This window comes from Corvus kubaryi, unplaced genomic scaffold, assembly GCF_017639235.1.
Source record: "Corvus kubaryi isolate FWS band 111438036 unplaced genomic scaffold, C.kubaryi_AGA036_p1.0 137, whole genome shotgun sequence".
Lineage (NCBI taxonomy): Eukaryota > Metazoa > Chordata > Aves > Passeriformes > Corvidae > Corvus > Corvus kubaryi.
Window position 1 is genome coordinate 30,268,042 of NW_024580671.1, and position 27,829 is coordinate 30,295,870.

The window sequence follows — 27,829 nt, forward strand, 5'->3', positions numbered from 1 at the left end:
TCTCATGTTGTGTGCGCGTGGAGAGTATGTGTAGCCTCTGTGTCTCCCACTCTGATATTTCTAGTAATAAATACATCCAGACAAAAAAAAAAAAATTGCTTAAGAGCAATAGTTCTTTTCAAAACATGTTACCTTTGAAACAGTGTTCTAAGAGAGTCTAAGAGTGGTGAGAGAAATTAGACTTAGTTTTTTTACTTCTACGTGAAAGTCTTGGCAGCATTTACCACCCCTTTAAATAGTCTTGAAAGGTATTTTGTGTTAGTCGTTTTACAGTAAGCTGCCTAATAAAGTTGTTTTGGTATTGAAAATGTATTTTGGGCATCATTTAGTGGGTTGTTTGCTGTTTAGAAGCTTGACAGTGTCTCCTGATCTCATGCTTGGTGCTGAAAGATGAGCACCAGCATGGGTTGGTTGCCCATGAGAGAGGTGGTAGAATCTCCATCCTTGGAGATATTCCAAGTAAGCCATCTGGAGATGGTTCTGGACAGCTGACTCTAGGTGGTTTGGCTGGAGCAGCAAGGATGTTGGACCAGATGATCTCCAGAGATCCCTTCTATGCTTGTGGACATAACACAGTTTGTGTTCAGAGGAAAAAACTGACACCAAACCCCCACCAGAATTGTGGGGCAGTGTTTTTATGGCAATATTTTAGCAGGAAATTTTTTTAAAGGGGGTGGGGGGAAAGAGAAGAAAGACATGCCATCCTATTAAAAGAAGGGGAATGCTGAAGGTTAGGTTGGCTTTCCTTTGTTTCAGATTGTGTTACACAAAGTAGCCTTCATAGTCTCCTATCACGCCTTTTTTAGAGTAAGGCCCTTAAAGGAATAAATTAACTTCTAGTTTTTTCACAGGGCAATTGAAGAACACATGATTTTATTTACTGATGAAGTATGGAGCTTGTCTGTCTTTTTGATTAAAAGCAAGGAGAAAGGAATATACTGAATTCCACATACATGTGCATTTCCTATGCTGTGCTTTTGAGGCTAGTAATAAAAATGCACTTTGTATGTGTGATAGAAACTGTCTGAGAATACTTAAAGCTGCTTCAGCCAGTCTGGAGGCCTCCAATGAAATCTGAATGTTGTATATATGTTCTCTGTTGCATATTATATAAATATTACTTAAGCTCATTTCCTGCTTACATGGAAGCTATGTTGGCAGTCGAAATCAGGTCCAGTTTCCATGGCAACACAGTGGCACTGGGAGAAAGGCTGATGCTGTGCTGTGGTTGGTATTTTTATGCAAGGGAAGAGATACAGACCTACATTTTTAGACAGGAAATGTATTTCAAGGCACAAAAGCATCTAGCAACTTTTATAAATCTGTTGGATAAGTAGATACATCTAATAATAGAAATTGAAACCTATTGTTTGCTGTTTGCAATAGAAAATAAATTTTTAGTTTTATCTAACATTACAGAAAGCCACTGTTCAATATATACACAATTATAACTGCTGTATTTGCATGGAAATAGCAAGGAGACGTATGTATGTACTGAAGACAAAGGAGGTTTTGTACTGAGGCAAAACGGGCAAAACAGACTGAGGCATAGTCTCCTAGCCTTTTCATTCTAGTTTTCACCTTCTGAAATCCTTTCAAATCATTTTCACAAAAGTCTTTGCAGACTTAAAGAAAAATGCTTTTCTTTTTTTTCATGGTAGTCCTTTCACTCTAGTTTTCTTTACTATTTCTGTATTTCCAAAAGATAGTCCTTGCTTGTTTGTTCTTTCAGCCCTCTGTTATCCTTCAGCGGTACTTAGTAGTGGGACTCATTAAGGGCAGGGAGTTCTTAAGCCTGCAGTTTTGATGTGACTAGGGTGAAGCTTTGCTCATCTTGACTGTTGAGTGGGTGGTTGAGTCACCAACCCTGGAGGTGTCTAAAAGATGTGTAGATGTGGCACTTAGGGACCTGAGTTAGTGGTGGACTTGACAGTGCTGGGTTAATGGTTGGACATGATGACCTTAAAGATCTTCTCTGACCTGAATGGTTCTACGATCTCTTCGACTTTCTGTATTCCTCCTACACGCAAAGTTCTTGCTCCACCTCAGGGAAGTGGGATGTTCTGAGAAGATGAACTGAACTGGAAGCAGTATTCTTTAGAAGTGTGAAGGGCTCTTTTCATCCCTGTGAATCATCATCTTTCTTTCCCAACCCTGGCACTATACAGTTAGTCTGTGTCTGATGTTGCCTAGCAACAATTCATCAAATGTCTAAAGGGAACTGATTTACCCTAGCTAGGACTCTTGTAGAAATCCAAGTAGATAAAATGTTCGTGGAAGAATATTAGCCTCTTCCTATGTCTGGCACCCACACTATCAATCAGGATTAAGCTCGATTTTACAGCTGTCCAAGGCTTGGCTGCCTTGTCACACTGATGATTTAAGGATGTCTCATTTTATAGTGGAATATCTCCATCCCATCCTACAATCAGCCTGTGCTTCAGCTATCATGTTTTCAGAGGCTTAGCAAATCAAAACTCTCAGTGATAGCCTGTGTGCACAGTGGCACTGACCGCATATACGCATCCTCATTTAGGAGGAGAAAACCAACTTTGCCTCTGCAGTAACTATGTGTACTTAAGGGGAGATGAACCTTCTATGCTTCCAGTTCTTAGCTTTGTCTTCTGAAACACAGTGATTCAACTCAGAGTTTCCTTCAGCTCTTTTCTATTCATTATTACTGAGAGTCTTCATAGCTTGAAGACTTCTCTGAGGCTTGTTACTGAGCCAGTGGCAAAGAACACTTTAACTGCCTTTGACACTGTCTCAGTGAAAGTCATGGCAGTGGCACATCACAAACATGTAGTGTGTCATAGTTTTAGCACCAGTCAGATCAGAAGCTGTGTCACCAACATAAACCCTAAACATTTACATTTTCGATAGCAGTAAGCTTGCCATGTTCCTTGGACCTCAGTTTCTGCTTGTAAATGTCATGGGTTTGAAGTCATGCTATCAGGGTCCTTTACTGCCATTAGAACTCAGCACCACAGTGTTTCTCATCTTTATTGTGCCTTGCCAATCATCCTGCTCATTTGACTTTTGAAACCTAGAATAGAAAAGTTGTTCAGTTTTTCAGACAGCTCTGTGTGGGATCAGGTGCAGCAGGCACCATTGTCCTTCCGAGAAACCCTGAGATAAGGTTACCCCTGGAAAAGAAGTGAACTGGAGGCTGTAGCCTCGTGGAAATAATAGTTGCTGTCCACTTCCTGTTGTAAACTGGGTCCAGAATTTAGCTTTACAAGGTGAGCTTCTTTTCCTGAGCTGTAGAGTTTACTGCCCTGGTGGAGGAAGCTTCAGGCACAGCGTTCTGGTTGCAAGGCACAGGATATGGAAAGATCTCACTCGCAGAGGCAGGTGCCTCTTGAAGAGTTGCATTTTCTCTACAAAGGAGACAGTTCATCTGGGATATCACGACAGCTGGGATTCCTTGAATGCTTTTCCACCATGGATGAGACTCTCTTTTGCTGTTGGAAGTAGGAATATTCCAGTAAGTGAGTCATCCAGCATCCATGCTGTGAGGTAAAGCATGCCAAGGCTGGGATGAGTCAGATGGTCTGATAACCCTTATTTCTCAGGCTTGCTGACACAAAATAGATTCTGAAAATCTCAACAGGAATTGTCACAGTATTTAGTATCCAAAATTGCCTCATTCAAGCCAGCTGGACGGTGCTCTGTAATACTGGGGTGACTTTCCTAACTGCTGAGTGGCTGCTTGCTTGTTGAAGATCCAGTCAAATGAAAGGTCCTTCACTTGCAAGCTGTAAAAATAATGGAAGGCTCTAAAATTGCTTCTACAGCCCCCAAGACAAATGGTTGATGGGCATAAGGGATAGAAAGGCATTTCCCTGGAAACATCTGGAAAGTCAAAGGGCTCATGGAGGAGCCTTAGAGACTGAGAATGATGACCTCTTCATTGGGGGAATGTGACAGGAGAGCATGCTGAATGCAGTGGCTTTTGGAAACAACATCTGCAAAAAATAAATAAAATATACCATGTTCTATGAGGTTGTTGGACAAGAGATCAACTTAAGTTTTGCATTAAGAAGTATGAAAAGTAAACTAACAGCAACAAAAAAGAATATCAGAGATCTAGGCACTTAAAAAAAGATACTTTTTAACCCAAGGAGCTTAAGTAACTGCTTTCCTAAAGATCAGTTTATCAAAGTTATGCAAATAAGAGTGTATTTTCATATGTCTGAAGAGTAACAATTGTTACTGCCTCTATGAAGACAAGAAGACAGAAAGATTAAATGGTCATGAAGCTAAAACCAGCTGCTTGTTATTTATCTGTGTTGGTGAGAATGAGTTTTTGTGAAAAACATATCTGTGATTTTTCCATTTGCTTGCTTTTGACTGCAGCTGGACTTGGCAATCTTTTTGCTGCTTTTACTTACTTCTGTTAGGAAAATCAATGCTTAATTTAACATGAATGAGCAATATACAGAGAGAAACTCAAAGCAGACATTTCATATATTGTACTTATGACCACATGTACCAAAATGGAAGAATATAACTGACTATTGAACACTAGCAAAACGTTTTTGCATGATAGGCATTTTTCCAAATTTTGTCTAATAATTAAGTTAAAATGTTTTGAGTTGCATATTTAGCTTTCTTTTATCAGTTTTACTGATACTGCAGTGCAAGCTGGGTACTTTCATAAAATGCTAGTAGGAATTGCGAAGAGATTTATTAAAACTCTTGTTTTATAGAGGAAATGCTACTGGAATTTGGAAGTTTTGGGAGATGAGTTGTGTGTTTTTTGAAGGATTGAGATGAATTCTTTATTTTGAAAGAAAGCCTGTTAGTGAAAAGGAGTTATGATTGTTAATGTAAAGAGTTCATGTAAGATGCTTGTTTCAGCTTGTTGAAAGCAAGGTTAACAAGGAGAAGTTAGTTATCAGAGTTCCAACTGGTGCATTCAGAATTTATCACTGCAGTGAATGTTTGTATTTGCTGGAGACAGAGAGGTTCTTCTAATTGCTGACTTAGTCATGCAACCTTATTCCGTCCCTTTTCTCATTGCCTGAAGAACTGAGTTCCCAGACATAATCCAGAGTATGATGCATTCGCACTTAACAGGATGAATGGGTCTTTTAAACATTAAGTAAACATGGACATGAAAAATGCATTTTTGCACTGAGATGATAACATGAAGTCAGGATTACATTTTACCAGGGTGCTTTAGGGGTCAGGAAGAAACAGCCCAACCGAAGGCAAGAGGTACTCTGCTGCTTGACTGCATTTGATATTAAGTGAAGGGTTACAGTTTTACTGTTCCTATGAAATCTTTTCTACTAGGCCGTTAAATAGGTAAAGAGGGTGTGAAACACTGCATTTATTGGTTTACTTCAGCTCATTTTGCTTCATTTGTCTTCAGTTATCTTCATATGGTTTATAACATAAAAATGGAATATATACTTCCTTGAAGGAATTACTCTCCTGTGATAAAGACTAAATCCCGTATTTTGTAATTTAGTTATGAGTTCATATTTCAGTCCATATTTGACCTCAAAGGGTCAGTTACTTAAGTGGTTTTGGTGCCAAATCAAGTTAAATCTGCTAACTACTCCAGGGTCAGTTAGGGCTGTTGGAGAGCAGAGGGTGCTTCTTCCCCCTCTCCTTCAAAACTTGTAAATTTGTTGCTAGTGGCAACTGTAGGATACTGAAGCAACAACAGCATGTTTTCTGAATATATCTTATTAATAAAAAGACTAGAGACACTATAATTTAACATGCCAAAGAGAAAGGCAGAAATTAAATACTACAACATAACATGCCAGAAAGAAAGTAAAAAATTGATTTCCATTTATACACTTGTGAGTCATTCTGTTAAAAGTAATCCATCATGCAGCCATAGTGAGAGGAAAAAGAAGTCAAAATAGCGTCCATTTCTGTCACTGTCTGCCAGTGTTTTCTGTCAGGTCATCCTGTTGGTCAGAAGTGGAGGTTCCTGCACATAGATAGAGGAAGAAGCTGTGCAGCATGAGAAGAGACTCTTGTTGCAAGAGGATTTGAAGAAGGTGAAGCTTCATGTGTGGTTTATGAGATTAGTTTATTTTTTAACTAATTTTTTATCATTGCTTTGGAGTGGTATTCCATGTCTGACGTACTTCAGGTGGAGGTTTTATTTTGACATGTTAGGATGCACATATAAGGAACTGAATTCTCTGTTGATTAGTCCATGGTACATGGATTTATGACAGGTGTCTGTTTCTCCTCTTTGGCTCTTTGGAATTTCTTAATTTGTGGTAGCCAAAAGCTTTGGAATTTCTTAATTTGTAGCAGCCAAAAGCTCTTGTGGGACTTACTGATGAGACTTGGGTGTTGCCAGAGCAGCAGTGGGAGATGGAAATGTAGTATAACCACCTCCATGCTTATGAAATGTAGCCCCTAGTGAGTGCAAGCAACCACAGTAGGCAAATAGGGCATGAAGAAAGGCTCCTCTCCATAGGAGGCCATTCCACTGGCAGAGTGAAAGAATCAAGTACATGTAACCCAGGCACCAGACCGTGACATCTGGGAGCTGCTAACAGAGGCAGTGGACAGACTCAGTAGTTGGTGCAGAAGGGCACAAAGAGGCACCCTGATCCCCAGTCTCAGTAGTGAACTCTTGCTCAGGGTCGGTCTGGTCATGCCTCAGAGCTCATTCCCCTGTAGCTGCTGGAGTCACTGCATGGAGTCACACCTGTGACAGGGACCTCCATCCAGACAAACCTGATGGTAGGTGTAGCTCTTTAGGTGTCAGGTTGCCCAGTGTGTGATGCTTCTCTGTGAAGCTGGGTCTGATAGTCACCTCTTCTGCAGAAGGTGTGTTACTGATCTCTTCACTCTCGTGATCAGTGACAGGACTTGGGGAAGTGGCATGAGGTGAGTCAAGGGAGGTTTAGGTTGGATATTAGGAAAAAGTTCTTCACCCAGATAGTGGTTGGGCACTGGAACCCCATGGAAATGGTCCCAGCACCAAGCCTGACAGTGTTAAGAATCATTTGGATGAAATGTTCCAGCACATGATGTGATTTCTGGGGCTCTGAAGGACCAGGAGTTGGATTTGATGATGCTAGTTGGTTCCTTCCAACTCAAGGTATTCTATGATTTTAACATTCTCAGCCTTTATAACACTTTACTGGTGACCAGAAATACAGGTAAGGTGCTGAGTATCTATTCATATATTTTCTTTTTGTGCTGCCGGGTGGGTCTTTATTTTTAATTAACTGTTGACTTTTTCTCTTTGCAAGTCTGTAATGAATGACTCATCTGGAAAATACAACTCTGCGGGAAAAGCAGTATTTGAGGAAGAAAACACATGACTTTGGCAAGTCCAATTAAGCCTGAGGCTTTCTGGGTAGATTTGGCTTCTGGTTGACTGTCTTAGTAACAGTTTAACAGAATTGCATTTGTTTGACAGCAAAACTTCATTTGGGACTGACTTTCAGAGCTTGAAACCAGTTACTTCTGGGAACTTGCTGTAACTGTGTCAGAGAAAGGCCATAAGAGTTGCCTCCTCAGCTTGGCAGACTTTACTTCTTCATCCTAGGTGTGATTTGATGTAATGGTAGGCTGCTACTGGCTCCCTTCAGCTCTGCCCATGGTGATGTGCTCTTCCTGTGATGCTGGGCTGGGGTGGTGACGTGGTAAAACTGCAGTACTTGCTGCGTGAAATGGCATTTATTTATAGTAGCTGTTGTTTTGAACGGAAGAAGGCAGTGTTCCTTGGCATTTCACTTGGACTTTGAGTGTGCCCAAGGTGGCCTCCAAAAGACTAGTAAGCAAGATGGGAATGAAAAATTCATTCTGTGTTTCTGTTTGAGGTTATGAAAGCTACTGTGTCTCAGCCTGCTCCGTTCCGGGATGGATTTTTACTGGTGCTTCTGTTAATGTTTGATGGTAGGATAGTATCTTTGGAAGGAATGTTAACAGTCCCAGGAGGAATGATAATTTTGTTTGATAATGACCGGATGTAGAAACTGCTTAATGCTTATGACATATCAGCACTCTCTCTTTTTATGCATAAATTTGCTAGAATTGGAGATTGTAGTACAGTTTTGTACCACAGTAAGAATACAAATAGCGCTTTTCATACAAAGCAAAGCTGTCCCTGGGAGTTCACATCAACAGTTTCTTGGAGTTAGGTAAAAACACATCACCTTATGCCCTGTTTCCTTCGGGGTTTGTAGACTTTCTTTCTGAAAGCAGTAAGATGACCTCTGGCATAATTAAAAATAATGATTAAATTACAAATGATTTATCATAACTATTAAAATTTAAAAATATTCTGAATTACAATCCACTTAAAATCTTACTTAAAACATGTGACATAATTTTGTTCATTGAGTGATAACTTCAGAGTTATTTTGATATTTTTTATGGTTTTTGTTCTTTGTTTTATGTATGTGGATTTTTTTAGAAAGCCTCCATTTAAGGCTGCCTCCGGTTCAAAGAGCTCAGTGTTAGAAGGCACCTGTCTAATTAAGCTAAATTTGCATTTGGGAAAAAAGAGCAGGCAAGAATTCAGCTCATAAAGCAGACACCATTTGAACAAATGAGAAAGAGATCCAAATAGCGGTCTCTAAGGAATTAATAACAGCTGTAAGGAATTTGCGTATAAAGATTTCAGACTTTTAACTCTACAGAACGTTGAGAGCCTTTCCCAGGAGCACGAAAGCTATTGCCTTCTGGAGCTGGACAGAAGCATAGCTGGAGCTCCTTCCAGATGGATCCACACACACTAGTAGATTTCATAAAGCTCCCATCTCTTAGGAGGCTTACAGCATAATTCTTCTGATGCTCAGTCTCCCCCTTGCTTCCTCTTTTTACCTCTTCAGATTGAAATTCCCTGTAGAACCCCTGTGGACGTGTCAGAAGGTTCGTAACATTGTTAGAATATAGTTTATTCCATATTTTATTTTATTAGGTATATGAAGAAGTCATTTAACCTAATTTTAATTGCATTTTCTGTTAGCAAAAAAAAGTCTTTGGTTGTGTTCATCTGAAAATCTTATGGAAAGTTTTGTTTTCCCCTCAGATTGAGGTAGTTCTTAGCTTAATCTGACCAATTTCTGTCTCACAATTTTTTTTCATTTGGCACAGTCTGTTTCCTTCTGAAAAATGCTTTCCTAAAGTTAGGAGAATCGGGTGCAGGTTTTAGTAGTCACCATGTGTGCAGTACAGTGTTCGTAGTGAAGGACTCCTGCTGTTGCATTCCTATTCCCCATGAGAACATGAGGATTTCTTCAGGTAGTCTTGTTCTATAGCAGTCTTGCCTGCAAGACATTCTTATCCACTACTTCATAATAAAAACATACTTTTTGTTTATGAGGGTTTTGGATAAAGAGGCCTGAAGTCTGCTTTGGTTTTTGAGTAATGGAAATGATTCATTTGTTGAGGAAAAGATGAGGTGACTGCACAAGGACAGACCCAAGGTGCACCTACATTCCCTCTGGCCAGGAGCAGTTGCCTGGGGAGGAGTGCAGGGTTTGGGCCCCAGTGTGCTGAATACTGTTCTGCATCCAGCGGTCTCAGGCTGCTGGGCTTCACGAGCCAAAGGCACTCCTGGGTTAGCCATCAGTTGATTTTTCTTCCTTGAGTTTTTTTGAGCCCTATTTTAACTTAACTAACTTCTCTTATGCGTGATATCAAAGGGAAAAAAGTTCGCTTTAGTTTTTAACATCATATTGCATGAGTAATTTTTTTTTCTTTGCATTTTCTGTCACCTTGGCCCAATTTGTGTGGAATGAGGCAGTGGACAGCCATTTCCTATTGGCTTTCTCTGTATCTCTCAAGATTTTGTAGCACTCTTCCGTCTTGTTTTCCTGGCTGAAGAGTTCTGGTATGTTCAGATGCTTCCCATATGGAAGGCATTTTGTGATTTTAATCACTCTCACTGCTCTTGTTTTACCTTTTTCAGAACAGAAGAATAACAAATGAACCCACAACATCAACAACAGCAAAAAAATGAATGGATTTTTCTGGATTTCTCATAGTATAATTTTCTCAGCATTTTAAGGTCTGAATGTTAAGGAGATTGCTTTTACTGTTGGCTGTTACCCAGTGGGAGCATGAAGCAACATGTCCATGAGGGAGAATAATAAAATTAAGTTGTCGGAAATGTTGTGTTTCATAACAGTGGGCAGTTGGTTTTTTTGTGAGACTCCATGCAGGGTTTTGACGTATTTTGCTTCAAGTTCACTGCAGAGGAGAAATACTTCAGCTTTTCTTTTGTCTTTTCCTAAGTATTCCCTCTAACAGCAATTTAAAAATAGGTTTTAATTGTGTTTTTATTGGACTTCGCTGTAAATTTATTTTTGTCCACAGAAAAGGCAGTAATTAAAAGACAAAAAATGCTGGCTAGTGTTTGCTAATTGTTTGTAGTGTTTCTTTCAATACAATTATAAGGTTTGTCATTGTAGCCTGTGGAGATGGTCAGTTCTGGGCATACCTGCTGACAGAATACTGAGACTCTAGAATGGTGTGTCGTCTTCTTCTGTTAATTAAGTGTTTATGCTTGGATGGTGATGAGCAACCTAATAGTGGTAGACCACAGAGTACCAAGTGATTACTTCAGAAAAAAGAAAAGCAGGTTTAGTATTTATCTCTGCATGCATGTGCTACATAATGCACATTATTACAAAGCATTTTAGGAGTAAGAAAGAGTAATAACTTGAAATAATGGTTGTTGAATAGCTCTTGATGTTATGATAGTATTTGACAATTATATTTCTGAAAAGGAAATGGAGATTACAGACATGTTGGTGAGTCACAGCTTTCTAAATGGTTGGGTTTTTTAATGCCAATGATGTTTGAAAATCTACTCAAAAGAAAAATAATTTACATTTTAGCAGACTATACTGGAAAAAATGAAATCTAAGCTGAATAAACTGTATATTCATGCCATAAATTGCAAATGAAGATGTTGTTAAAGCATTCATCATAACTTATCTTTGCAATTCGATAAAAGGCCTACTAAGAAATAGCAACATTGGAGTTCTCTCACTGATGTCCTTCCTAACACTGTGGAACTGTGAATTGGCAGAAGAGCTGGATTGGGGATGCCAGGATGAGTTACTCAACCTGTAGGCAGAATTTAAGCTGTCAAGTGAAGTGTTGAAGGCTTGATCTCTACATATACCCTAGAAAAGTAAAAGTGAACAAAACTAAAGAACAACAAGAATCTCTTGCTAAGAATTCTAAACTAGAGGAAAAAATTGCCAAAAATGCAGAATTAGCAGTCAGACTGATGTAACTCAGCATGTTGCTTTCCTTCCCTCATGTTTCTGTACTAATATTTGATTGCTCCAAAAGGTGCAAGCAAAGCTAAATGGACAAATCAAAGATCTTCCTCAGTTTAAAGCAGTGTTTTGTTATTTGCAGATAAAAATCATAAATCCAGAAGGAAATAAGGTAGTATTCTTCCTTTCTTGCTGGTGTCCACAAAGGACAGTAAGAAAGCAGTCCTGAATATAAAAATCAACTGGGATTGAAGACAGGAAAAATAACCCTTTTCAAACCAAAATCAAATACAGTAGCTTGAGAAAGACTCAGAGCCAACCCTGTTTTCTTAACCTGTTTCCCTAGGAATAAATTTATCTTGTGGTTTTTTTGAAATCCTGTGCTGGATACTTCTGTCTCTCTCAGAGGGAGATTCTTGGAATGGCTTAATATTTATTTGAAAATGACTGACAAAATGTGTGAATCTCAATTCCTGAAATGCTTCTGATTCTCTTTAAAATCTGTCATGTAAAGAAATAGAGCAAGTAGTTGTCATTTTAAAAACCAAAATCAGCACAATTTCAACGAATTTTTGAACTTACACCCCCATATTGCATTTCCCTACCCTACCCTGGGCTTTCTATAGTTGTACCATTTCATGTGACCAAAATAGTAACATGGAAACTTGTGGTCAGAACAAAGGAAGATGATGGTACCATCCAAAATAAGGAGTCCAGGCACTGATGGATGTGCCTCTGTTCCTGGCATGCTGCTTTCAGATATATTGATGAAGTGCAGACTATTTCACTATGCGTTCTTTTTTGCTGCTTGTAGAATCATTTAGGCTGGAGAATACTTTTAAGGCCATCAAGTCCAACCATTGGTTTTTAATTTTTAAGAGTTCATAGCTCTTGATCTGTGTATCCAAAATGGTCCTGTGCCTAGCAGATGAAGTTTCAGGGTTTGTAATGTAGATCCTTATATGTATGATGGTTTGTTGGATTAAAGCTTTCAGGTCAGGTGTGGGAGCTGTCAGCTTGCTGACACTCTGAAACCTGGCTGGTTCATGAAACCAGGAGGGCCAGTAATCTGGTTTGTGGTAAGATTAGCTGGTCAGAGGATTTGCTGCACCTTGCATTTGCAGTTTACTTTCCTCTCAGTGTACCAGATAAAGACTTCTGTAGGGAGCCAGAAATGAAAGAGGGAGGCAAACAACCAACATAATTTAAGTAGGAGCATTGCAAATATATTTATTGTTTCTCCTACAAATGGATCCCTTCTTTCTCTTCTATTCTGTCTAGTTTCATGTGGTTAAAAATTACATAAATTTATTTACTTCGTTAGATTTCTCATCGTAACTTAAATCATTGATAAATTAGTTCAAAATACTCCTTTTAAAATCTGACCATTTATTGATTGAAGAATTTTATTATCTGAAAGGGGTAGCAGGCAGATAAATTTGGTATTCCATGCAGCTTGCAGTGATGTCCTATAAAGCAAAGGCATAACAGCAGCTGCTGTGCAGGTGGTGAATGTTGCCATTGGAATTTGTTTCTGACCAACCATGTTCTCTTTGACACCAAGTGCTCTGTCTGTCTTGAACAATTGCAGTGTGTAAGAAGAAAAAGAAATTATGAGGAAGGGGACTTAGAAGTGGGATAAACATAAGTACAGTTTTTACTCATGATCAAGGAAGTATTCGGATCTTAATTCTGAAACATCAGCAAATTACAGATTTCTGGGTTTTTTATGACATGAAGGATAAAATACTGTTAATATGGTGTTTTTTAGATGTGGTTAATTTGAAATAGATATAAATGTAAGTTATAGCAGCTTTTGATGGCACAAATGCTTTTAGTTACTTTGAAATTGTATTTGGAAAGTATATACTTTTTATTTGTAAGAGGTATGAATACAAAAAATAACAGCACCAACCTGTTTGGGGAAGGCTTTCTTAGTTATATGACAAAGAGGTCATATCACTTCAACCCTGAACTTAAGTCTGTTGAAAATGCTCGATTTTGAAATGTGAGTAGTTCATAGTTGTACCTAGTATGGCTTTCTTCGGAACAGGATATAAAATATATTTCACTTTGGTTGTTTTTTTTTTTTTAAATTGGAGCTGCAAAACAAGGAAAAAACCCATCTCTTGGTTGGTGGTGTCAGGCTTTGGTGATTTTGTTTTGGTTTTTTTAATTAATTAGTGCATATTAAAGCGTGTGATATGCTCTGGAATGAGAATCGTAGACTACCTAGGAAGATCAGTTTTTTTCTCTTACTTTCTAATAGATGTTTTCAGTATTTTGTATACTGATACAGCTTTCCATAGTGTTGGCAGCAGCTACAGAATGAGAAGTGCATTAAGATTTGGGTCAGTGTCTCTAGAAGATTGTTTCTTGCTGTCTATTCATGAGATCCTTCCTACTGCAGCTAGCAGGCAGGAGCTTCTGAATAACTTGATATTTTTTGAAAAAATACTTCCCAGTTGTGCTCAAGAAGATGGGTCTAACATCTCATTTGCTCATCAGGAATTTCAAAAGCTTGTCTGTATCTGATTATGTATTTCATGTATCTTTTGCAAGCTCTTTCACTTGAGACCTGCTCTTGGTTTGGCCAGGTTCCTCTCTGTCCATGCCTCCCTAGTGTACCAAGGGAGATACAAAAGGTGACAATGAGAATGGAGATGCTTCACGGGTTTTTTTTCATTTTTTATTTCCCACTGGTTTTTCATCCCCCCCGAAGGGCTGGGCTACCCTAGTGATGAGGCTAGGCTCTTTACTAAGTGTGCTCTCTCTCCCATTTCCAGGCCAGAGCCTCAGCAGAAAGCTCCCTCTGCACCTCCGCCTCCACCCCCACCCCCGCCTCCGCCCCTGCCGGAGCCCGCCCCGCCTGAGCCAGAGGAAGAGATTTTAGGGTCCGACGATGAGGAGCAAGAGGATCCTGCAGATTACTGTAAAGGTGTGTGCAATTCACCACTGGCGGTGAGGTAAACACTGTCATGCCAGTCTTGGCTCTTGTTCTTGAGGGATTTTTAAAGAGCTGATCTTTAATTATGGAATTTGCTTATACAAGAACTAGGAACAACTCTTCATTTCAGGTCCCGACGCATAATTGTCTTCAGCTTTAATTTTTCACTTAGCCACAGCTTCTTTATACATTTTTCAATAAATATGGAAGTACTTCATCCCTGTATTCTTCCTGATGTCCTAGTTAGAAGAATAGAGAATAAACTTCCCTTGATTGACGTGAGTTGTAAGAGAAACAAAAACACCCAAACCAAGACAAACAACCCCTCTCACACTCCAAAAGGTTCTAAAATGCCTTGGTGCCTTTAACAGCATTACCTAAAATTATTTTTTAAACTGTATCTTTTTTTTTCCTTTCTTCTCACACTTGCACTAGCTTAAGGTGTTACATGCTTCTTTTCCACATGGTGTCTTCCACAGCTCTCAGCATTGTCTGAGGCTCTCTACATCTTCATTTTAACTCAATTTCCTTAATTTTTGTATTGGTTATATTCAGTTTTAAAATACTGTTGAATGTGTAAAAGCATGACTGCAGTACAGCCGTGTCAATACTTAAGTTTTTTTTAATGTCACTGCTAAAGTTGCAAGTCTGTTCCCATTAGGGTAGAATGTACACTGTACTTACATAAAAAATGATATATAACAGTTTTATCAACTGTGGGTTATCTATTGTAGTAGATTTCAAGAATACAAATATACTTACATCAGAGTTCTATCACTTCAGATTAGTATTTTTGAATAGTCAAAAAGCACTGTATGGACACTGACTATATCTGTTATTCTGTATTCCTCATACCAAGAAACACTTCCTGTGTCAAATATGATAATGTTGTCTTATCAGAAGTTTCTGTATAAGCCTGGAAATGTGCTATTTTAAGAATTCCCCTTCCCAGCCTGGAACAAGTGTTTAATGTTTTTAGATTTAACAATGGAAAGTGACTGTTTCATTTTGGTGTAAGGAGTTTTATTAGTATATTATATTTCAAATGTATAAGTGGCTTAGAAATGCCAGTAGTGAAAGCTAAAGAATGAACTCAAACTAAATGTCGAAGTCTGTGGCAGGGCAAAGAAAAACATGTTGCTAAACCATGCTCCGGTATTTTGGTTTTTTTTTTATTTTGTTAAAACACATTTGTTCCTTAAGATAACTCTTTCAGTGTCCTTAACATCTTCCATCAGTGAATAAGGATTTGTTTAAACATCTGTGTACTTGTAAACATCCGTATTTCCTTGAGATTAAGCATTTCAAAGCTCTCACTTAATTCTTTCCCGAAGTAAGGGCTGCATTTAATTTCAAACAATCCATTGTTGTCTGTTTTCCAATATCTCTTGCAAAAGTCACCATCTGCAGAAGCTAGATCACAAAACAAAAAAATAGTCTAAGTTGAGAGCCTGCTTATGAGTTACCTGTTTAACTGGAGCAGGTCAGTAGTGAGATCTGTATACTTTTAAAATAAACTACGTGTTACATTAAAAATACTTGCAGGCTTCCTGAAAAGTTAAAGGGAACTCCTGTATGCATACAGGTTCTTCTGAATTCTTCTGATCCCGAGGCTTTGAATTTTTGAAAGTATATTAAAGATGGTTCAAGATTTGGTCCATTTGGATGTCGTGATCATTACTTGTTTCTACAAGAGCAGTGCTTTTTTGCTTCAGTAGAGGATTTACTTATTTTGTGACCCTAATTTCCTGTAAGACTGAGCAGTGCATTTCCTTCTTTCAGTCTGCTGATGTGGAACTGAAGGGAAGGTCACCATAAGGATCTGAATTCCATGACCACATTGGGATTTGTTTATATGTTTTATATTCTATATAGGGAATGAATAAGTTATTTGGTAAAGAACTCCAGGAATGGCATTTAGATACATTTTCCATTTTTTTGAGAGATTTTTTTTTTTAGCTTGAATATCCTTTTCTGTTTTGGGTAGCCTAATCTGTATTTACAGAATGGAAGACAAAGATTTGGAAATTACTATTTATTACTGGAGTGTCTCTTTTATTCCTAACTTGGTCTTCAAAATGGCAGTCTTCCAGGATTTTTGACTGAGGCACAGAGCATACTTATCTCTTCTCAACCCCAATCTGAAATTTCATAGGAGGGAAATTTTGATGACGAGTATATAATTATTTTTTTCAGGAATTCAACATATGGCCTCTTAGCTGTACTTCCTGAGTATTTTTGTTACTGATTTTATTTTTAAGGTATGTTACTGTGTGCTGGGTTGCATCTTGACCACATTACATGGTGATTAGTAAATAGTCATAGTAGTATTTTTTAATGAGGAAAATGGATCAATTTGTATTAGCACCTGATGTGAAAGAGACTGACTAACAGCCGTCTGTGAAAAGCAGACTAACTTCTGTTCCCTGGGGGCTTCCTCCAGGGCCTGTTTAAATCTGTGACATTACTTCTGTTTGTGTCACTTAATTTGCATAACATGCTTTTCAAATATTTATTTGTTTAAGGAATAGAAATACCAATAGTCCAGCTGAATGATTTTTTCAAGGGGTACCTTATAAAGCTAGATTTTCTTCTTCTCTGAAAAGCCTTGAAACACTTGGAGATTTTTTCAACAGTGTGTTGTGCCATGGGTGTAATTGGAATTTTTTGCTTCTCTGATCATCTTCTTTGCCCCCTGGAGATGTCTCCCATTCATCCAGTTCACAAAGGGAATAATTCCCTATACAAACATAGAACGAGCCAGCTACAATTACCAACACATTCAGGAGACATTCAGGAATAATGAACTCATTTTTCTGACCCTCTTTCTTGCATGCATGTAGCTAGCTAGCTGTGAGAGACACTTTTTTTTCTGTGTGTGCTGCAGTGAATAGTACAACAGGGTTTGGTTGGTTTTTTTTTTTTTTTTTTTGGTTACATTATCAGCAGTGCCACTTATACATTGTATATTTTCAAATGCCTGTATTCTTCTTCCAAAAGCACGTAATTTTTATCAGCTTGTTAATTTTGCATGGATGCTTTCTTGTTACTAATATTTAGAAATACTTTTGTTACCATGGACGACTAAATGGTTACATTAATCATGGCATGACACCGTTTTTTAAAATACACATAACTAAGTGGATTGTTACCTGGTTGTCCACAACGTGTACACGCATATGTTGCTGATATGAATAATCAGAGAATAACATGTAGAGGAGTGGTAACAGATTATTTCCAAAACTGCTCCTGTTGTGACTCAGGACAGTGGAAAGTATCTTGTGAAATATATATACTTGTATGCTGTATATGCTACCACTGTTGGCATCTGTCACATATGCTGATGTATTGCTATAATTAGTTATGACAGTGGTGTAGGGACCAAAATAACATGGTTTTTACATATATAGTATTGTTACGCTTCCAACACGTAGAATTTACTAAAATAACTTCTCAATCCCCAGTTTATTAACTTTGGAGTCTTTCTCTTATTTCCCCTCTGCTGTTTTCTGTCTGTGATGGGAAGAAACTATCACAAGTTTTTGATTATTTTTGACCCTTTGAAACACAAGTATGCCAAAAGCTATTTGTAGAGTCAGACTTAAAAGGCACTTGTTTGCCTAAACTATTTATAGGAATATATTTTTATCTGTGATGGTGTATTGTGTAGAAGTCTCATATAAATTTTGCAGGTCATCAGATTTGATTCACTTAACAAATGCAAACCTTTTCAGTAATGGAAAGGTAGAATTCCTGTATGTTCTCTTAAGTTTCCTCTGGCATCTATGACGTCATCATCTTGCATAGAATTTTGCGGGAAAAAAAATTACCAAGTAATTATATTTTTGTTTTGAACCAGTCAATAACTGTCTTAAATAATGATCATATTTATCCAGATTGTTAAACATCTCCATCAGCTGTCACTAGAAGGATGCTTAAATAGACAAAATAAAATTTAGTTTTGTTTTTAGTTTTTGTATTAGTACAGATTCATGTATTTGCATTTATTCAGCAAAATTTCTATAATAATGAAGCTGCAATAGACTTGGGATTCATATGTGGCTGATACTGTTGGTTTTTGTAAATGGACAGTATAATAGACAGCCCTTACTCTCAGTAAGTCCATGTCCCCCCTTCTCTCCTTGAGAGTAAATCCCATCAGGGGTTCCAAAAGTGATCTGGTTTTTGATTTGGAAATAAGGAGTTCCTGCTTGGCAGTGTGGGCATCCTTACTGAGGTTGGCACAACTCGGGAGTGGAAATGAAAGTATCATTTTAGTTTGCTGGGTGAGTTGTCCTGGCAGCTTTCAGGAATATTTCCTTCCCAGTGATGGGAGGGGTGGGGAGGTCTTCCCCAAGGGAAGGGTCTGCTGTTTGCTAAGCTTGCAGTTACACCTTAGCACGTATATATCAAAGCTGTGTGTGTTTTAGAGTTTGTTAGACATACCAACATCTAACGCAACATGTCATTTAAGCTTCTCCTGAGTATGTAATCTTTATAATTCTGTTGCACAGTTGTGTTAACTTTATTAATCTGCTCTGGCAGCATAAGAGAGTTCATAAAAAAACTGTTGAACTTCTGTTAAGGCAGAAGATGTTATTAACAAAAGAAAGAATATAAATATATCCAGATTGGACATCATTGTTCCCACAGATAAAAGGAGATAAGAGAGAAGTCCCTGTTTTAAATCCAAGGAATTAAGTTATAAATTCACGTTATTGTCTTAACCAGTTCTAACAAGATTTTCAGGGGATTCAAAACAGATACAGCAACTTACAGAAGTAGTCTGAGGTTTTAATGATTCAATAACTGAGGGTCCTGCCAAAGGACAGTTGGGCATGACATTGTGAAGGACCAGAAAGGGACAAAGAAGTGATTCCTTGAAAGCTGCTCTGAGTCTGCTGCTGGTGATGTCCTGGAGGGTTGCATGGTGCAGCTTTATTGTTTGCAATTTAGGTAGAATTGTGGATGTTACTGTTGGTGTGTTAAGGTCTGAATAAAAATCTTGGGTGTTCATTGTCTTCCCTGTGTTTAACTAGGAGTAGGAATGTCTCCTAAAATACAAAGGAAATAAAAGGCTTCATTACACCTTCTAGAAACCTGAGCTTCAGCTTGCCCTCTCCTGTTGGCTTTTCTGCCTAATGGAGTTGTGGAGAACCTGTGTAGCGGTGTAAGTTTGGACTGCAGACTTTGGTAATGAAAAAGCAGTTTGGACAAAGCCCAGAGCTGCCTGCTTTCTCTTCTTCCTCCTCACTGTAAAACCTTCAGAGATGAGAAAAAGACATTGCTACTGTGGGTCAGGAGCCAAGTAGAAGAGTATCAATAAATCCTGCATTGTTCATAACATTTTCTCAGGAAGTATTTTATTGCTGCTTTTATTACTAGAAAGCAAATGGGAATTAAAACAATCTCTGCTGAGATTCTGCAATCATCCAAAATACGTTGACTGGAGAGGCTTCAAATATGATAAAGAAATAATGTAGATATTTTCTGTCCTGTCTCTGAAGTGGAAGATAAGCCTGAGGAAATAGAGAACAGATGGTAATATTACCATAAATAAAAGCCATAAGAGAGAAGGGTGAATAAACTCTACAGTAGTTACAGGACATGATTTTTTTCCTTCCAGGCCAAGCAAGGCAGAATTTTTAACATTAAAGTTTTCTTTAGATTTCCTATTTATAGTACAGGACAATTTGAAGAGGAACATTTGTACTATGAGAGAATTACTTGAAAACCTGAAAATTATTGTTTGTTTTCTAAATATTCTTTTTTCTACTTATTTTTCATGAAAGGAGGCTATCATCCAGTGAAAATTGGTGATCTTTTCAATGGCCGGTATCATGTTATTAGAAAGTTAGGATGGGGACACTTCTCTACAGTGTGGCTATGCTGGGATATGCAGTAAGAAAACTATTTATTTCCATATACTTTTTTCATAATATGTTACTGTCTTTTGTGTGCAGTAACTTTTGTTTTATGTGCATGATAAAGTTATGTAACTGTTTACTATCATTTTGTGCAGAAAGATGCCTACAGTCTTATTTAGCTCTTGATTAGCGGTGTAGTTTATCAAAGCTCTCAGAAATAAATGTAATTCTATTTTCTTTGACAAATTAGCTTTGTTTATTGAATTTGCATGTTGCCGTGAGCATGCAAGAATAAGCTAATATTTTTATTTCTGTGGTATCTTTAATGAAAAAATGTAATTACCTTCATTAAATGATAAAATGTGTAAGCAGATTCCTCTTTTAGAAACATTAGCATCAAGGAGACAAAATACTCAATAAATTAGGCTGTTAACAGAGTATTGCTAAAAGTTGTTGTTAAGTGTAATTTCAGCATTTTCTGTCAGGATGCATTAGACTATGAAATAGTCTATTTAAAATTTCCCAACCTTCAAAGTATGTTTGTTTTAGCTCAGCATATGTGTTGAAAATGTATCTTTTCTTTTCAAGGGGAAAAAGGTTTGTTGCAATGAAAGTTGTAAAAAGTGCCCAGCATTATACAGAGACAGCCTTGGATGAAATAAAGTTGCTCAAATGTGTAAGTATCACTATTGCAATACAGTGTTCAATAACAATAATAACAGTAATAATGGATTAAAAAGAACACAGAGAATTGGTTTTAGATTTTTTTTTTTTTTTACATATTCTCCTCTAAACATCTGGCTTGTTATGTGTTACCATGTTTTCTGAAGCTCCAAAATACTGTTTATGTGGAAATCTAACTAATTAGTATTTTAAAGTGATTTTTTTCCTAAAATGTCAGTGTTTGCGTTCTTGGTTTAGGTTCGTGAAAGTGACCCTAATGATCCCAACAAGGATATGGTTGTACAGCTAATTGATGACTTCAAAATTTCTGGAATGAATGGAATTCATATCCTTTTAAGAACATGGCATTCTCATTAAAAATATTCTACTGAAATAAGTAAGCATTTGGTGCTGGATTTTTCTAGTTAATCTTACTTCACATTTACAAACTAGAAAGACTAAAATATATGTATATGCAAGGAGAAGTGCAGTGTGTAAGGCACTCTCTGGAGTGAAAGTAACTTAGCTTTTCTAAACACAGTGCAAAATTAAAAAAGAAGTCACATGTATCCTGTCATAGTCTGGTATAACTGGAGATAGTTTACTTAAAAACTAGAGTTTACTGAAAACATTTGTAGTAACTGAAGCTTAAAAGAAATATTTTTTTGTTCTAGATTGGTAAAGAGAAATTGTCAGTGTCATGAAAAAGCTGATTTCTGTTTTCTTGTGGGAAGTGTGAGGTCATGGAGATGCTTCTCTTGTTCATGTAATCATCTTTTGGCCAGGTATTAACCTTGTTTTTGGCAAAGGTTGTGAAGCTTCGCCTTCAAATGCTTCTTTTAAAAAAACAAAAGGGGGGAGGTAGAAAAGGACGTGAAGTGAAATATAACTGACTTGTTCTCGGGGTAAATTTTGGGTCTGTAAATACATTTGATTTTAGAGTTGAGCTAAACTGAGTTATCCTTGCTAATTATATTAGGCATTTTAGCAGCTTATTATATTACTGTGCTTTCATTTACTGTTACTGCTGGATTTATGTATGTGCTCATTGTGTTTTGGAGCCCAGTAGCAGACCTCATTGTTCATGATGTCATATTGCCAGAAAGACAGTTCTTGCTCTAGAGAGCTTAATTATACATTGATTTCGATGATGTGCCTTCAGTCTTCAGCAGATGAGATTAAGGTACTTTTCACCAGCTCTCACCTTCTAGGAGAGGAGTATAGAAGGTGACTGTCAGTAAATGTGAATTTACTGAAATATGCTTTCACTAGAAAGCATCCTTCCAGAGAGAAGTGTGCAAGCACTTTTCATCCCATTCATCCATCTCTTGACGTTAGTTGTGGAGCCTTTGGGTATGTGGTGAGAATGAGAGTGTGGGGTCAAGTATTCTCAGTTACAGACTGGTGTCTTATCTCTTTTTCCTTTGCCCCATTTTTATTTGTTTCCTGGTTGCTTCAGTGGTCAGCTACGGTGGTAGAAGGATATGTTCTGCTTAGTATGGTCTGCTTTTGTCCTGGGTATTACCATCAAATTAAAAAGAATTGAAATAAACCGTATAGTTGCTAGTAGTCATTTAAAATATAAATGGTGATCAAGGAAATTGCGTAACACAGTGAGGCAAAGAACACTGGGTTGAGTTTCTTCATGCTGCTGTTGTGCTGCAAAAGATAGGTTTTTGTTTGAGCTGAGATGCTTATGAAGAAGTGTTATATAAATATCTGTATTTTGTCTGTGTTCACTAAAATACAATGCAACCAAAGCACTTCAGGTCTTCATCTGACAGTTGTACAATTGAAGAATAATTAAGTTGTTTTTAGAAACCAAAAATTTTGATCTACTGTTTTATTGTAAAACACTAATACGAAATACGGAGTAGGATAATGCATTAATAGCTATACATAGAAATAACTCTTATCGGTTTATCAGAGCAATTTCCCAATAATGTTCTTAAATTCTTGCTAAAATTCACGTGTATATATACAACTGTATTAAAGGTGAGGGCTGTTTCTAGGTGTGAAGAGTAAATTTTGTTAGTGATAATACTTTGAAAGCTTATCCAAACTTATTTCTTTTTGAAATATAGCACTTACATTGACAAAGCCAAAAGAGACCATGTGCTAGTGAAAAATAAGGGGTCAGGTAGCTTTGTGTTGGCAGATTAAAATTGGACAGCTGATGTTGATTTATTCTATTTCAGTTTTACCTTCATCTTGAAAACTGGCAGTACAGAAATTTTTATATGGAAAGCAAATGTTCCTGCCTTACTGAAAAGTACATTTTCCAGAAAAGTACAAATACATGCAGGATGGGCTGATAACTGGACTGAAATTTAAATTACAGCTGGAAGTCTGTCAAAGTCCTGACTGCCAGCAAAAATAGAACACCAGGTATCTTATGCTTAGAGTTTTCTTGTGAACAGCTTGTGCATCCTGGATTATTTGAGCAGCAGTTGGTTGCACTGATTATTTCATCAGCTCCTTTTTATCTTCTAGGGAAAATAATCTTTGGTGTAGGTTCTCTTAGGATGGAGAAGGTAATTGATTTTAATGTTTTGGTGCTGTTTGCTTTTTAAAATGCCCTATTAGTGCTACAATAGTGTCATTGAGTTGCACAGGTTTAGAGAAGTAGAGTAATTTGAGATTACTTCCATGCTTTGCTGTTTCCAGCTTCCTTTGGGCAAGTCACTAAATATCTGTTGCTTGACTATAAAATAAAACAACATGTGCTTCATAGAAGCTTGATTATTGGTCATGGAATGCATTTAAAAGCTAAAGCAAGACAGAAGAGAGGTGGGTGAATCCTTTGGATGGTTAATACCACAAAATGTCACGGAGCTTCCAAACAGGGAAAATTGTCAAGAACCATGTAGAACAGAGCTGGGAATGTGCAGAGCCATTGGCCTGCGCTGTGTGACTGCAAACTGTCATCTTTCTCTTAGGAGCTGTAGCAAGTGTTTATATACAGAGGAATTTTAATAATATGTTATGCTGCGCTAGGTTGATAATTTTTTAGCTACTTGTGTATTTTACGTAGATTGCAATTATGACTTTCTCATGAAATAACAGAATGCATGAACTTGGGCACTTTGGTGTTTTCAGTAAGTGTAAATTACTATGTTTGTTTGCAGTGGACATTTATTAGAGACATAATAAATGTTCATTTGAGTATAACAGTTTTTTAATGAAAGATTCAGATAATCACATAATGGAACAAGAGTTTGGAGAGACAAATGGAAAAAATAAAGAAGATAACATTCCCACCAATCAGACATTGCAATGATTGTAATAAATGTATCTCCAGAAAATATAGAGCATTAATTAAATGCCATAGTGCCTAAATGCTGCCAATCCAAAAGCAACTGAGATGCATCCTAAAGACTTCAGTGATGGTGCTAGAGCTTAAGTAGCCTTTAACCTTTGTCATTTCTAAATGTTCGAGTAATGTGTATTTGTAGATAGATAGATAGTTTACAGGTAGGGTTTGAGTGAAGAAAGAACAGCTCTCAGAACTTAAGTCTGTCAGCTGGTTAATGTTACATTTGCTCTCACTTTTGCTGCTGTGCTTAGTTTCCCACTGGGAGACATCCCCCATGCTGCTTCAAAGAGCTTTTCACAAGAAGCATGTTTGCTGGGTGGGCTTCAGGGATTTTTTTGCTGCAGGACTTTTTGGACCTCCTCATCAGTCAGGTTATTGGTGCTGTAGGAGGATCCTGGGAATTGAAAGGCTGGTTTCCTAATAGTTAATGCACAGCTTTTCCCAAACTCTTTGTTCTGGACAGTCTGGCTTCAGGTTAATGTTTTTCAGATCAGGATAGTAAATCAGACAGCAGTCACATTTTTGCATACCTACTCCCAACACTGAGCCTGCTCTGTATCTTCTCCCCATTCCAGTTGTCTCTCCAGTATGGAGTGTCCCTTGAGTTTGTCCAAGTCCTCCCAGCAAAATGTTGCAATCTCTTTTTTTCAGGTAGGCATCACTTTCATGTGACCCTCCCTCTTTCTACCTGCCTCTGCCATTCCTCCTACATTTTCCTTCTTGGTGGCCTCCCCTTCCCTCTCAGCTGTTTACTTCCTTACATCCCCTTTTCTTTTGGTTACTGGCAAGGCTTAACACTTTTGTAAGTGCAAGGAATGTCAGGAATGTGCATTGGAGAGTCTGCAGCAGCAGTGGTCTGAAGGACTGTGGGCGGGTGGCCTATATTTCATTTCTGAATGTTTCAGTGTCCTGCCGTTTTGAAATCTCTGTAGCTTTGCAGCTTGACTGTGTGGGCTCAGTTAAAAAGCCCTGCAGAACTGATGTGCTCTGCTCATCCTTTATGATGGCTTTATGCTCTACTAGTGACTACTGTTCATTGTGGGGTAAAGTAACCAAGACTGTTTCCTCTTCTGAATGGAACTGAGTTTTATAATGTTCTGAGTAGATTCAGTTGATGTGAGTGGGAAATTCAGTGTCTCCTCTAATACAGGAATTCAGGAATGTGATATGAGATGAACAGTTGGCAACAGTTGTGTTACAGTTCTTCACAGTGTGTTTTGACCAGTCTTAAGACCTTTTGCTGTTTGTGTAACTTCAGTATAGGGGATGTCGGTGTCAAAACTTGAGTTACCTTTATGTAGGTACCTGAGAAGAATATGTGTGATAAACTGACAGACAAGGTATGTCTCATTTTGACACAAGGCAGTGACTCTTAAGATCATTGCCAAGACTCTACTAAATAAAACTTAGAGAAGTTAGGTAAGATTTCTCTCCTAGCAGTGTAGTTCCATATGAATGGTCTCTGAGATAGTCTAATTCATTGAGATTTTCCTGCAGTATCCATCAATTAATACTCTGTTATTTGTATTACATTATTCTTTGCAAGGTTATAGTATCATGTAGTTAAGATTTTAATATCCTTTCTGATTTCCAGGTACATTAAGGTCATTCCCAGCTCATGTTTGAGGATTAATACAGTACAGTCTAGTTGTATATAACTTCTTGCCAGAACGATATGGATAGTGAAACTTTAGCTTCAATATCTGAGGATTTTCTCAATAGAAAGATAGCATACCCAGGCATCTTAAGTGTCTCTTAACTTAGGAAGCCCTTGAACCACAAATCACAGAAAGTTCCTACATCTTGTTTTTTCCTAATAACCTGCCCTGGTAATTGACTGTCTGCCTCTTGTCAGTGGCCAGTAGTAAATGCTGTGTCAAATATTTTGTCATGGTGTTTTTTGCATGTTGCTTCTGAGTTCTGCATTTCTTTTGTTCTTGAGTTCTTTGGTAATTGCCATTATTCTCGGCAGTTAAAACTGCAGGTTTTAAGAGATCCATTTTCTTACTATGTTAGTATTCATTGTCAAGTGACTATATTGAGCTTAATAAAATACTGTTTATTATGGTTCATTTTCTAAAACATGGTTGCTGCACACTTTTGTTATTAAAACCTCCTATTCAGATAATTTAAAATTTATTAAAAACTAGAAATGATAGGCCAAATCAGTACTTTTAACTGTTTCAAAGAAAACAACAATGAATTAGTTACTTTTTACAATTACTTATTTTAATTATTCACCCTAATGCTGTTATTAACATGTAGAAATAATGGACAAGATTTGCTTAATTAAAATGTTTTATTTTAATTTGTTCTGCAGTTGAATACTGGTTTTGTATAATTGAAATGACGTACCAAAGCATTTACCATGCTCATTTTAGGAGAAACCGTTTTCCCTCTAAAGGGGGTGATGATTCCTTTAGCCAGAACAGAAGCAAACATTTTTGTTGATCTCATGAACAAGTTTATTTGGAAGTCATCCTTAATTAAATTCCAGATGTCTGCATGGTCTTTGAAGTACTTGGACATCATCTTCTAAAATGGATAATCAAGTCTAATTATCAAGGCCTTCCTATCCGTTGTGTAAAAAGCATAATTCGACAGGTAAGTTTTGTTAATATTTTCATTAGGTTTTTCCACCATTGTTTACAGTCTGAAGGTTAGAATAACAATATTTAAACTGAACTCTTACTATTATCTAAGATAAGATAATTTTATTTTCATCTCAGTGCGATTTGCAAGAGGATCTTAGTGGGTAGCCTGCACTTCTGCACGCTGGGGTTTTTGGGGGGTTTGGGTTGTGTTTTTTAACTGAGGTTTCCCAATGACAGGGGAGTTTCCTGAGCTGCCTTAGAGAATAAAAAGTTGAAGGAATGACTCTTTTCCATAGGTGTGAATACTCATATTAAATTGCAGTTTTGGTTGACATGTCATGCTTCTTAATAAAATCTGGAAAGTAAATCATTGTAAGAGTAAGAAATAATACCATTAGCATGATGATAGTGATGAACAAAAATGGTATCTCTCTGAAAAATGAAAATAACCTGTTCTTTAAAAAAATTGCTGTCTGTCTGTATTTAAGTTTTTGTAGAGTCAGAGTGTTAGCAAGTTGAAAGACTTCAGAACATTTCACTGGGACATGTTCTTTCAAAATATGTTCTTTTGCTATTCTATGAAAATAAAGTTGATGAGAGGCAATCATAAGGAGAAAGTGTTTCAGCAAGGAGAAAGCATATATATAACATATCATAGAATCATTCAGGGTGGAAAAGACCTGAAAGAGCTTAGATTCCAGCCATTAACCCAATGCCAAGTCTGCCACTAGACCATGTCCTTAAGTGCCACATCTCTACTTCTTTTAAATACCTCCAGGGGTGGTGGTTCCACCACTTCATGGGGCAACCTGTTGCCTTGGCAGCCTTACAACCCCTTCAGTGAAGAAATTTGTCCTAATATCCAATCTAAACCTCCCCTGGTGCAACTTGAAGATATTTACTCTGGTCCTGTCACTTGTTACCTTGGAGAACAGAGTGACCCCCCACCTGGCTGCAACCTCCTTTCAGGCAGTTTTAGAGAGTGATGAAGTCCCCCCCTCAGCCTCCTTTTTTTTTTAAGAGACTAAACACCCCCAGCTCCCTCATCAGACTCGTGCTTCAAACCCTTCCCCAGCTCTGTTGCCCTTCCCAGCACATGCTCCAGCACCTCAGTTGTTGTAGTGAGGGGCCCAAAACTGAGCACAAGATTTGAGGTGTGGCCTCATCAGTGCTGAGTACAGAGGGACAATCACTGCCCTGGTCCTGCTGGCCAC

General features: G+C 37.7%; 1 protein-coding gene across 4 annotated transcripts in view; it reads left to right on the forward strand.

Moving 5' to 3' along the window:
• The window catches only part of SRPK2 (SRSF protein kinase 2), a 134,649-nt gene that overhangs the window by 77,041 nt on the left and 29,779 nt on the right, over positions 1-27,829 (forward strand). For all 4 annotated transcript variants that reach the window (XM_042018384.1, XM_042018387.1, XM_042018388.1 and 1 more), the window contains 5 exons: positions 14,015-14,166; positions 19,968-20,076; positions 20,631-20,718; positions 20,964-21,051; positions 26,519-26,625. In XM_042018384.1, coding sequence (XP_041874318.1) covers positions 14,015-14,166; positions 19,968-20,076; positions 20,631-20,718; positions 20,964-21,051; positions 26,519-26,625 — 544 coding nt within the window. The remainder of the gene's footprint in view (positions 1-14,014; positions 14,167-19,967; positions 20,077-20,630; positions 20,719-20,963; positions 21,052-26,518; positions 26,626-27,829) is intronic.